General features: G+C 36.4%; 1 protein-coding gene across 7 annotated transcripts in view; it reads right to left on the bottom strand.

Annotated features, from left to right (window-relative positions):
- The window catches only part of SRSF11 (serine and arginine rich splicing factor 11), a 44,941-nt gene that overhangs the window by 4,874 nt on the left and 26,974 nt on the right, over positions 1-13,093 (bottom strand). For all 7 annotated transcript variants that reach the window (XM_040470616.1, XM_040470617.1, XM_040470622.1 and 4 more), the window contains 6 exons: positions 12,872-12,981; positions 10,585-10,677; positions 9,803-9,852; positions 8,268-8,395; positions 6,378-6,459; positions 1,974-2,105 (listed from right to left, as the gene is read on the bottom strand). In XM_040470616.1, coding sequence (XP_040326550.1) covers positions 1,974-2,105; positions 6,378-6,459; positions 8,268-8,395; positions 9,803-9,852; positions 10,585-10,677; positions 12,872-12,981 — 595 coding nt within the window. The remainder of the gene's footprint in view (positions 1-1,973; positions 2,106-6,377; positions 6,460-8,267; positions 8,396-9,802; positions 9,853-10,584; positions 10,678-12,871; positions 12,982-13,093) is intronic.

Genomic DNA, 13,093 nt, shown 5'->3' with positions numbered 1-13,093 from the left:
CCAACCTTCTACTTTTGTTTCCTGCTACATATTCTGGGCTATTCAGTGCTATCAAAATAACTCCCATAATGGACTGTTGCTACAACCATACCTCAACTTCTCCAAGACTCTGGGCAAAAGGTAACCAATGTCTTTGTTGAATGAGAAGTCCTTTAACCCCATAAATGTATACATACCCATCCTCAACTACTCTATAATTTTAGACATTAAAGTATCTCTTTTTTTCCCCCCTAAGCTAATTGCCCTATGCTACAGTTTCTATTTCACTCCTTTCCTTCTCTGGTCACCCTGCTTCCTTGAGTTACCTCCTCTCTTCATTCAAGTCTTTACCATCTAATTTCCAATTACTCTAACAGTCCCTTAAGGAGACCCAGTCATGTTTCCACAAGCTGATCCTTTATCAGAAATCTTTTCAAAGTACAAATCTGAAAATAATAGCTCCTGATTCCATTAACTTTTCCATCTGGAGACACTGTCTCCTGGATCAGGTGTGTCTAAGTGTGAATAACACAGCCTTCCGTGTGTCACCTGTCTCCTTACACTTTTCCGACCTCATTTCCTAGTTCCCCTACACCAAAATACTTGTTTTCCTAAGAATGTATGCTAACTTTGTAAACTACGTTCTATACCTGAAACCATGTTCTTAAATCCAGTCAAATCTTTCAGATTTTTTTTTTAATCTGAGAGAGAGAGAGAGAGAGAAAGTGAGCATAAGAACGTGGGAAATAGGCAGAAGGAGTGAGAGAATCCTAAGCAAGCTCTACATTCAGTGTAGACCGTGACATAGGCCTCGATCCCACAACCCTGGGATCATGATCTGAGCCTAAATCAAGAGTTAGATGCCCAACTGACTGAGCCACCCAGGTGCCCGTCAAATCTATCAGAATTCAATACTCAGTCACTTCTCAAGTCTCTTTCTAACATGACTAACAATGATACTTCCTTGGTAATCACATTAATCTCTCTTATATAAGAAAAGTTCCTTGAGGAAAAGAATGCCCAATTCCTCTTTGTATAATAAAGGTTTCATTACACAAGTTTGTTTGATTGACTGCACTAAGATGACTCACTCTGTAAAATATAGTAACAAAGCCTCCTTTCCCAGTTGAGTTATATGCTCACCAAAAATAAATTCTTCTGGATACCAGTTGTCTTTATTATTGTAATTACATAATTATACAAATGACTAACAGTCTAAAATAAAAGGTCTGCTTCTAAAAATTTAGGCAAATATTATAGAAAGTGATAAGAAAAGTTGCTAAAAAAACATTGTGAAACTATGTGACAACTAAAATTTGAGAAGAAAAAATTTAGTCACTTTTAAAATGTGATAGTTCTCTTGTCACCTTAAAGGTGGCTGAAACGAAAAAACAAAAACAATGATTTAGTAGATGTTACTCAGGACTACATATTAACTTAAAAGGGTCTGGCCCTAAATGAAAAAGACTACTGAATGGATGCTTGTTTAAGTCCAAATAAAATGTTAAGGTAGGATGTTTAATGAATCCTTCAACTTTAGCCTTCTGCTGGTTCCAAATCTTGGGATGAGACACTCTAAGTATGGTTCAGCAGTTCTTAAAAAATATTTATAAGGTGCTGACAATGAGATTTGTAAAGACGAATTAAGGCATGGCTGTCTACCATGAACTCTTTAGCAGACCAAAGGAATGGCTGGTAGCACCATATGCTTAGCAGGGTTGAGTGAAAAGAAGGAAATGAAAGAAGGCAGTGGGATAGCTAAGAAATTTTATTACAAAGAAATTATTATCTAGGTATTCAGCTATAAGGAGAAGCCTCAAGTTTGCAAAACGGCACAAGAAAACAAATGTCAGTCTCCTCAAACTTTAAAGAGTCTCTTCTCCAGTCTAGCCCTATCCCCTTTCACCACCTCTTTTGTCATTAAGTAGCACTGTATTTAAGTCTTGGAAACTCTAAAATTTGTCTTCCCACTCAATGTCAATGGTCTACTGTACCTGGTTTTTGATGTGCTCCTTGACCTTCTACCTCTCTCTCTGGAATGAGATCTTCTCCGTCTTGGACTTTTGGATCGTCGCCTACTTCTTGACTTAGAATGTGATCTCCTTCTTGATCTGCTTCTTGATCGCCTAATAATGCAAAAAGAAAGCCAATACACATATATAAATGCAGAAAGACTAGCTTTGTGACTGTTTCATTTAGCATCAAATGATTCAGACATATGGGTTAACCATCAATAAGTATGGGTAATTTTCTGTCAGTTGCTGATACTATTCATTTAGTCCATAAATAAAACATCTTTGATACACTAGAAATTAATACTTTTTTTTTAACACCTGGAATTTCTCACCTTAACTGTCAAAATAGTCCTCCTATGCCCTACAAGTCTGAGCCTAAAAATAGTGCTAGACAATAAAGGAAAATAGAAAGTTATCTGATTCATTTGCATCATCTTCCACAACTACACAGAATTTTATCATGTATCTTATGTGAATCCTCACTACTGCAGGTTAAATCTATGTCTCTATTACTAAATACTTACATATTCTTACCATGTGCCTTACAAATACTCGTTCTCACAATAAGCCTGTTGAGTAGGTACCATTCTTATTTGCATTTTTTAAATGTAATCCACTTAACGTGTTCTTGCCATCTATGATTTCTAATTGTTTCACTTGATCATTTCACTTCTATTATTTCACTTGATTTACAACTTAAGAGATATCCGAGTAATGCAGATTTATATAAAAATATGCAACTCAGCACAGTCTCTTTGACTCTCATTTCCTGTCAACATGATCATTATCTCTAAGTGATCACCCCTTTCCAGTCCTGTAACAGAAGTATTTCTCTGTGTCCTCTCCTCCTTTACCCCCAATCCTATATACTTTCTCTTCCAGAACTTAAGCACAATTAACTTTTTGATGTTGTCAATGATCCTCCTTCTTATATTTTATCCTCTTTTACAAATAATTAAAAATAAATTGTATCGTTTGCTTAAGACTTTTTTTTTTTTAAGTAGGCTTCATGCCCAGCACGGAGCCCAATGTGAGGCTTGAACTCACAACCCTGAGATCAAGACCTGAGCTGAGATCCAGAGTTGGATCCTTATCGACTGAAGCACCCAGGCGCCCCAAGACTTTTGTCATTTAACTTATAAGGACCATTCAACTTGTTTCTAGGGAAAATTTCTAGTATAGTCTAAACTTTTTGTATTCACTTCTTCAAGTTGTCCAGAGGATAGACACTTTAGAAATGAAAAAGATTTTTGTGTTCAAATCTCAATTATAAGGCAGAACATCTAAAACATTCTCTGAGCCCATTGTTTGAACATGAAAAAACAACAGCACCTATATTACAAGTACTCATCGTTTAAAATGAAATTAAAAAGTTCAGCTCTGCAGCGGGGCAGGTTGCCTGGTAGCTCAGTGGGTTGTATGTCCAACTCTTGATTTTGGCTCAGGTCATGATCCCAAGGCCGTGGGACTGAGCCCCGTGTTGGGCTCTGTGCTGGCATGGAGCCTGCTTAAGATTCTCTCTCTCCCCCCTCCCCTACTCACATGCTCTATCTCTTAAAAGAAAAAAAAAATTAAAAAAAGGAATTCATGGGCACTTGAGTGGTTCAGTCAGTTAAGCTTGTAACTTAGGCTCAGTTCATGATCTCACAGCTTGTGAGTTCAAGCCCCACGTCAGGATCTCTGCCTAACAGCTCAGAGCCTAGAGCCTGCTTCGGATTCTGTCTCTCTCTCTGCCCCTTTCCTGCTTGTGTTCTCTCTCTCTTAAAGATAAAAATTTTTAAAAATATAAAAAATAAAATTCAACTCAGTGCCTTAGTGTAGGTGTATGTAAGAAATACTGACTGCCTTCTTTCCTCTTACTAATGTGCTAAGATGGCTTCTTTTGTCTCATTATCTCAAACTGGTGTTTCAAAACCTATCACTAGTGTCTTACCAAATTCAATAAATTTTTGTAAGTAAAAATTGTGATAAAAAAAAAAATCACTTTTTTTTTTTTTTTTTTTACTGTATTTGGAAACTACTATGAACAATCCTTCTCAATACATGTCTATAGCCTAGGAAATGTTCATGTAATACGTACCTTTCTGTAAGCTTAATAAAAATGGAGAGTATATACATGTCTACCTTATTCAACACTCTACTTTTTTTTTTTTCCAACGTGTTTGTTTATTTTTGGGACAGAGAGAGACAGAGCATGAACGGGGGAGGGGCAGAGAGAGAGGGAGACACAGAATCGGAAACAGGCTCCAGGCTCCGAGCCATCAGCCCAGAGCCTGACGCGGGGCTCGAACTCACGGACCGCGAGATCGTGACCTGGCTGCAGTGGGACGCTTAACCGACTGCGCCACCCAGGCGCCCCTGAACACTCTACTCTTAACAACTACTATGTTGCCTAACTTCAGTAAAGGGAAATAATAGTATATTTTGGGTGATATGGAATACAAAATATCAGAATAATCACTTTCTTCTTGAAGGTTAAAAAAAATTCTGGAAAATAAAAATTGATGTTACTAGAATTAAGCACTACTCATCTTTTGAGGACTCTGGCTTTAAGAAAACTTAAAGCCAGAAAACTTAATGGTCGATAACCATTTAGCTAAACTGAGTTATTAACTCCTTTTTCCTGCCTTTAATGTATACAGAAAAACTACAGATGTAGAAAAAATCATAAGCACATTCTTACTTTCTTTCTAAACAAAAGTGATTAATAATACAAAATATCTTAAAAAATTCTAGGGGCGCCTGGGTGGCGCAGTCGGTTAAGCGTCCGACTTCAGCCAGGTCACGATCTCGCGGTCCGTGAGTTCGAGCCCGGCGTCGGGCTCTGGGCTGATGGCTCAGAGCCTGGAGCCTGTTTCCGATTCTGTGTCTCCCTTCCTCTCTGCCCCTCCCCCGTTCATGCTGTGTCTCTCTCTGTCCCAAAAATAAATAAATGTTGAAAAAAATAATTAAAAAATTCTAATAAGCAGGGGTACCACACCCATAAATTTACTAAGGTCCTGAAACAGCTATTTTTTTTTAAGAGTGATGTGCTGTAGAGCCACTTTAACACACTAGCTTATATGAGCTCTTAAAAAAGAAATCAGAAAAATATACATAGCAGCATATTAAAAGTTTGTTAAAAGTAACTGGTCATTTTACAGATCAACATGTTTAAGATACTACAACCCATAATAATTCTGTTATGAGGTATTGTTTATTACAAGCGTCCAAAAACACTCTGTTCAAGGAAATACAGTTTCATTGTAAATATTTCCCACTGGTCATATTAAAATAATTCAAATTAAAATCTGAGAACGCTACTATGTAGTTTGGTATATACAGAAGAAAAAAAACTTAGGTTCTCCTTTTTACTGTAAACTAAGCTAGAATAGCATGGTCCTGGAAGATGAGGATTATAAGTAGGACCAATATTTCATGTCAGAGTAAAATTTTAGCTGATCCTGAACAAACAAAAATGAGTTCCTCAGGTGCAGGTGAAGATGTAGTAAAGATCATTAGGCAGAAAGGAACATTATGAGCAAAAACATGGAGGTACACAGAAAATGTGGCTCCTTGAATACTAGTGACATAGTATGGAGTACTAAATATTAAATCTAGTCCCTTAAGCAATGTTCTGTCCAATGAATGCAAAAATCACTTCTCGTACTTATTAAAAGGCCAATGGCTGTTATCAAAGAAACTGTCATGACTGAGTTGTGAGCGTAACTAACTGCTTTTCCCCTGAACTATCACCTTTACCTGGAAGAGTATGTCTGACAAACTATGTTCAGACTAGGTACTGGCAGACATTCTCTTGAAAAAATGAACAAAGCCTATCATGTCACGAAAAACAAACTTGTCGCTGATGACAACATCTGAACTTTCAAGAGAAAATTAAATTTTGGAACACTTGAACCCACTACAGTGAACATGACAGATTCTTAAAAGGGTTTTCAGACGAGATGTATGGTGGTATTACCAAAAGAATAGAAAATCATTTGCAAATATTCATGCATTAGATGGGTAATCAATCTGTAGGCTGAGTGATGACCTTCCAACTTATGAGTGTTAAGAGTCTAGTGAAAAATCAGAACTAGAATTCAAGCCAAAAGTTTCAAGTCTAGTGTTTTTTCCATAGTTCTAACTCTATTCAGTGCTCCAATCCCAGTACATTCCTCCCATCCCTGGATTTTTTGGAGTTTTAAAGTACCGATCATCTATTTAGCCCATACCTTTTCTTCATGTACACATATGTGAATTCACACACTGTACTAAAGCGAAGTTACTAAAACACACTTTAACCAAGAGCTAAGTATGTTAAAAGGTAGTAAATGAAGAAGGATGTGAGGTATAGAAATTATCTTTGTCTGTGGTACAGTAAACTACCATAAACAATCTAACCTGTGCCTAGAAGATGAGGGAGTCCTCCTCCTTCTAGAACGCGATCTTGATCTTGAGTGCCTTCGTTTTTCTTCTTTCTTATCTACATTTTAAAAAAAGGAATCTGTATTTAGAAATCATCAAATAGGAAGGTTATTCCCGTTCGTGAGTTATTCTAAGAATTTATTAATTTTCAGATTTCATATATCATCCTTAAATGTTATGTGATCACTTTATCCAGGCTTTTGGTAGACACAAATTAGGCTTCTGATTTTCGGCTAGCCAAAAGTTCCTTTCACTATTTCATTTTCACTAGACTTGGAAGGCTGTGAATGTAATGTCCATAAGCAATTGATGAAAAGGCAATTGATGAAAAGAATTAAACCTTCTCATTCTTTATAGAGAATCCTCTATATGAGGATCCTTTCTCATCCTCTAAATGAGGAGTCCCTTTTTCCATTCCTAGGTTTACTTTCCCAAATATAGCCATAATTCACCCAGATTGAAATTATTTTCACATGTTATATATTAACACCTCCCAACCAGCACTTAACTACAAGATACATATTGTTAATAGATTTATAATAGAAATAGAAACATTTTTAGTTCTTAGTCCATTAAGATATTCCTTCTTTCTTTACCACTTAGGCCTAAGCTCCTCTGCTAAACAAATTCCAATACAGTTATGTTAAAGTGGTTGATAAACAGGTTCAATATTTGGCCTTTGATTCCAAAAAGTCATGATTCGTTCACTGTTCTCACTATACTCCAAGACAGAACTGGGTTTTAGTAAGCAAGCTGTCTTAATCTGTTTGATCCCTCCTCTTTGCCACCAATTTTCAACTGTGTAAGTGTAGGAGACAGATCTAGAATGATTTGACTCCCATTTCCTCGATTTTCAATAGTACACATAAGCAATTCCTTTAACTTGGGACTTAAGAGAAATAAAGCTATTGCATTCTTCATACATGGTTTGTATGAAAGTGAGATTGAAGACTTCTTTCACACTTAGACCATTTCATTAATACAATTCAATTTACTGCAAATGTCAATATTAATAACAAAATTCTTGGGGGGATTCATAAGTAAACTATTTTTAGTAATTCTAGTTACTAATTTTCAATGAACACAGAAAGTTACAGCATGGTATTCTAGCTTTGTAGTCATAGATCCAGTTATGTCTACAGCTTGCCTTGTGGCCTTGGATTAATTAACAGTCTGATTAAATAACTGACATAAAGCACTTGGTATTAATTTACCCAACATTATACTTATAACTATTTTCCTAATCCCGTACATATGTAAAACCTTCCATTAAGAAGAGTGAAAAATGAATAAATCGCTACTTAAAGGGGGGAAGAAAAATCAGGACCAAACATCCAGTTTATATAGATAGACAACACGATAACCATTCATTTCATCTCAAAAAGACAATCTGCAAAGAATAAGGTACTATTTTTAGGTATTTGCTTTTCTTTAAACAAATGTCACAATAGAAGCATCTTTAGTAGGTTCTTTTGGTCAAATTAAAGACTAAAATCAACTGGGCTATCCCAACACAGGCAAACATAAATCTAGGCACTATTATTTCAGAATGCATCATTCTTTGAGGGATGGGGTATGGTGCTTGTCTGGCAGGATGTAGGATTGTAGGATGTTTAGTAACAATCTGACCCTCTACCCACCAGCACGACAATTAGGTATCCCCAGGTATTCTCAAATATGTCAAGGTGACACGTCCCCTCCCCTTGCCTAGGATCACTCCACTACATGATCTTTCATCAGAATTTGGAAAATTAAAAAAAAAAAAAAAAATGACTATAGTATTACTCAATAAATTTCCAAGCTTATGCAAGAATCATTTTCACAAACAATCATATATTTTCAACACAAATGCCTACAATACTTTACCTGGTTCTATAGCAGCAGATATTAGGGACTGTGCTTCTCGTACTCTCTTCATGGCTTCCTCTATTTCTTTACTAGAGGTATCTGATTTCAGACTTGGTGAAACAAGACCAGCAGCTACATGATTCAACCTGAAACAGAACCAAGAATTGAGATCCGAAGGATTTTAAAATGCATAACAGTATTTCAAATAAATGTACAAATGTTTTATATATCATCATTCTAGGAAAATACTACTTGAAAAAGAGGAGAGAATTTCATAATAATTTTGGTAAAACCACGTACAATATAGTATCCTTTTCAATACTGACAATGGCATCTGCATTTTAAAGATTCAGAGACCTCTGGAATAAGAAAAAATACCCGCTTAATTTTGCTGAACACCCATTAACTTTCCATAAGCACATGTTGAGAAATGCTAGTACATGGGAATACACAGATGCTGTAGATTTTTGATTGTAGATTAAGATTTCGATTTTTCATGATTTAAAAACTTTCTACAGCAGCAAAATTTTGCTGGGGAAGAGCATTACTTGTAAGGTTGAGGATAGACAGAAAATGAGGCAGAGGTCAATGGCACACCAAAGTTACTCATGGAATTGCTGACCGGAAAGATGGACCTCAAGGGTTTACACACACGTGAGAAAAAAAAATTAGAAACAAACGTAGGACAGTAGTAATTATTTGTGGAGAGAGGGAAATGTAAACAAGAATGGGTACACAAGAAATTTCAACAGTACTGGTTATAAGCTGGGTGGTAGGTACATGCTAAGATTTTATCTAATAAGTTTTAAGAAAAAAGGCAACTACCCTAGTCAAATGATTCTGTTCTCCCTCACTCCATGCTCTCCCACTTGCTGATAGTGAAAATTCACTAAGTAGGAAAAGCATTAAGTTCAATTTAACATAAGAAATTATCTATTAAAATACCTCAGGACTTTGCCACATATCAACTAGAGAATGTACACTTATAGCACAAAGAGAACTTGCAAAGCACCTAAGAAAAGATGTTGGCATTATGTGACATTCACTGCTCTTCTGCTCTGGGATACTGTTTCCTTCACTGCTGCCTCCCTATCTACTATTCATGCCCCAGGCTCAGCCTCTCTGATCTTAATATGAAGTTCTCCTTGTAATAAGTCCCCACAGCACCTGTGTACTTCCTCTTGTTGGATGCACATACTTTTACTGTATTTAAATGTCTCCCTTTCTGACTACAGTATAAATGCTATGAAGGTACAGACTTTTGGCAGATACTCAGTATACATCTTTCAAAAGAATTAACTAAAGTTAACATGTAGCTCTTTTCTGGTCATCCTGGCAGAAAGTATTTACAATTGTTCAGAAAGACTCAAATTATATGAACACAAAACCCTTTACAGATGGGCTTACTTCTGAATTTTTCTCCTTGTTTCTAGAAAACAGAATTATGTATTGTACAATTTGAGATAACTTTCTAACTATCAAAAAGTAACTTCTCCAGACATTCACATACTATATCCATTATCACCAAAGGAAATACAGACAAAAATCCTTACTTGGGATCAACAGTACTCATAAGCTTCAGCAACTGATCTGCAGCAAGAGACTGCAAAAACAAAAATATAACAGTGAGAATACATAAAATAAGTGATTTTTTTTTTTTTTTCCTTCAGTATGTTGCATGTCTTAGAATGCTCTCTGGTCAACCTCCAAAAAGTAACATTATTTTAGGCACAATCAATGGTAACCAACAGGAATATAATGTCAGTGAAACATGTCACATTAAGTTGAGCTGCTTTACCAAGTTAAATATGAATATCATAATGCTGAACAGTCTAGGTTTTATAAAACAATTACTTCCTGCTTATTTTAAGACTTTCTGAGGAGGTAACATTTCAAAGAAAAATGTAAAACAGAACTCCAAGTGCTTAGGCAGTGTAATGCAAGAATTCCACAATGTAAGGACTTTAGAAAAAAGTTTAGCCAAATTAAAGTGAGAGAAAACAAACTTTCCAAAGGAGTAAATAACAAGAACATGAATTATGAATCTATGTTCCCATCCTTTCATGACTATTTACTCTGACTCCGTAACATAATGATGTACTGGCTTCTTGTGAAACTACTCTGAACTATATAAAACGAGAAATTCTCTAATGGTTAAGCAGCTATTAGTGCAGTAACCTTTTAAACCTTTCATTCACAAGTTTATATAAAAGACAGTAATACTACACTACAGCAATCAGTTTTTTCCTGTTCTGGAAACGCAAACATAACAGTTAGTGGAACAAATTCTTTAATTATAAAAATGCGCTCAAAATTGAAGGCTTTTAAGTTGTACCTGCGAGTTCAAGTTTGCTCCAGGAAGCCCAAGTGCAGCAAGGGCAGGATCAAGAGTAGGAGCTCCCAAAGCAGCCAGTGGAACAGCGCCAATCTGTAAAATTTCAAATTTTATTTATTTAAAATTTAATTTTTGTATCTTATGCGAGGGGTCAACTTTTTCCCCCCTCTTTTATTTATTTATTAAAAAAAAATTTTTTTTTTTCAACGTTTTTTATTTTATTTTTGGGACAGAGAGAGACAGAGCATGAACGGGGGAGGGGCAGAGAGAGAGGGAGACACAGAATCGGAAACAGGCTCCAGGCTCCGAGCCATCAGCCCAGAGCCCGACGCGGGGCTCGAACTCAAGGACCGCGAGATCGTGACCTGGCTGAAGTGGGACGCTTAACCGACTGCGCCACCCAGGCGCCCCTCCCCCCTCTTTTAAAGGACAATGTAGTAACTAATTTAAGTCCGTAGCTATGTGGGCTCTGTTGCAACTACTCAGCTATGCCACTGTAGCTTCAAAACAAAGATAATACTAAACAAATGGGCATGGTTGTGTTCCAATAAAAATTAACAAAAATGGGAGTCTTGCCCAAAGGCTGTAGTTTGCCTACCCCCGCAATATACAGTAGCCTCAATTTTCACTTATTACGGCACATTTATCTCTATGGCCAGAAGTTAGAAGAGTATTTTAAAAAATGTAATATATTCTTGTGCTAACAATTCTAAATATTTACTGCTTCTCAGCTCTAAATCCACTGTCCTTGCCCTGTTTTGTGATAATGGAAGTAGCACCCTTATAAATATTTCTCTCTTGACATCTGGCATGATGTTAAGCTTTACCTGTAGGGGGACCTAGAAAGACACTGTGGAAGGGGTTTCTCTTCCTAGTTCCTATGTCCCCTTTCTGATTGTTACTGCAGGGGGATGCCCAGTGGTTGGTTTTCATCTTTTTAGTGAGTTTTGGTGCCATCTTCTTGGGCACCTTCTTCTAAGTTCTGTGGGCACCCCAGAGAATTTCTGTGTCATGCATCCTTTCTGAAGGAGGTGTGAAACTTAGCCTTAAGAGAGAAGAATACCCTCATCTAATGTGTTTGCGTTCTTTCTTCCTCAGCTCTAGAAGTAACGGTTGCTTCTTAAACCTGTGGTTACTGTATTCATTGGGGTTGCACTAAGTAATCTCCTGTTACTAATAACTCTTTATATTAAACTTCTCCTATTCAAATTACTATGTGCTTTTCTCTCTTGCCTGACATGATTCTAATCAATAATAGATGCAAACCACGCAAAGTCCTGTAGCTCTACAGGCAGTATGACTTTCTTTGTAAGAACTGTGCAAAAAGCTCTCCAAGCTTCTAGTAATATTTAATAAATAAAAGGTACCAAACTGTACTTTAACTGTTTACAGAGAACAATTAAAATATAGCTACTGTTACTATAAAAATATCTGCCTTAGTTATTACCTAATTTTATATATTGAAGATATCTACCTACAAGTTACCCAGATCCTCATTTTGTAAGTAAAAAATTAGGAGCTAAGTGACAACGTCATACTCAAAAAGATGGGAATTCCTAATGTCATCCTTTTCTGGTACCATACCAGTCACTTAATAGTTAACTGAACTCTTTAGACAGGTAAAATAACAGAAAAAATGCTATTACTTATAAAATTCTAGTTGAAGCTTGCTGTTCACTATTACCTGTGAAACCACTCACTGACCAGTTATAATCTCTGAATAAGAACACATGCAATTTGAAGTGCTTTCAGTCCTAAAATGAGATACTTCTTACAGTATCCAATCACGATGAGAAACATTACTATCAAAAATTTTCTCCAACTTTATTTCATCTTCCCCATGTTAAAAATCTCCATCAAGAATTCATCTTTATTTCAAGCCATGTACTTAATTCAAACCCCATAAGAGTAAAAGATCAAAAGGGCACTGAGAAAGAAAAAAATAGTCTGAATTTCACCTTTCCTTCTGGGTCCAAACAAACATACTATTTTTAATAGCATGTTCAACAGAAGTCTTATACCTCATGAGGTTCCCCCCCCCCACCCCCAATTGTTCCTTAGGAGTTATTCTGAGAGTGGCAAAACCAAATATAACAGATTTGTGATTTTCAGAATGTTCTTAAAAATGTAAATTTTCAAGATGTTCTCCCTAGTATCTACGATTACATTATAGGCTTTACAATACTGTGCACTGATCGTAACAGCACTTAAAAAGCTCAAGTACAATTAGGTTTATCCACAATTCTGTGTTCCTTTCTATCCTTTAAGAATTCAATGAAACTAGTACCTGGGTAAGTGGGTTAGGGGTAGGCAGGAGTCCACCACCAGGCAGAAGACCTGCCACTGCATTAGCTGGTGCCAACAGAGACAAAGCCTTAGTCTCATCAGGAATAACTCCTGCAGAGAAACATCCTTGCATTAGAACACACTCTTTTGCAAGACAGAAAACACACAAAAACACCCAGAAAATGTCTCCCTGATACACCACCTGAGTTTGTTGAAAAGTACT

The sequence above is a fragment of the Herpailurus yagouaroundi genome, unplaced genomic scaffold (assembly GCF_014898765.1).
Source record: "Herpailurus yagouaroundi ecotype Mexico unplaced genomic scaffold, PumYag 77, whole genome shotgun sequence".
NCBI lineage: Eukaryota > Metazoa > Chordata > Mammalia > Carnivora > Felidae > Herpailurus > Herpailurus yagouaroundi.
This window is presented reverse-complemented; position numbering and strand designations above follow the sequence as displayed.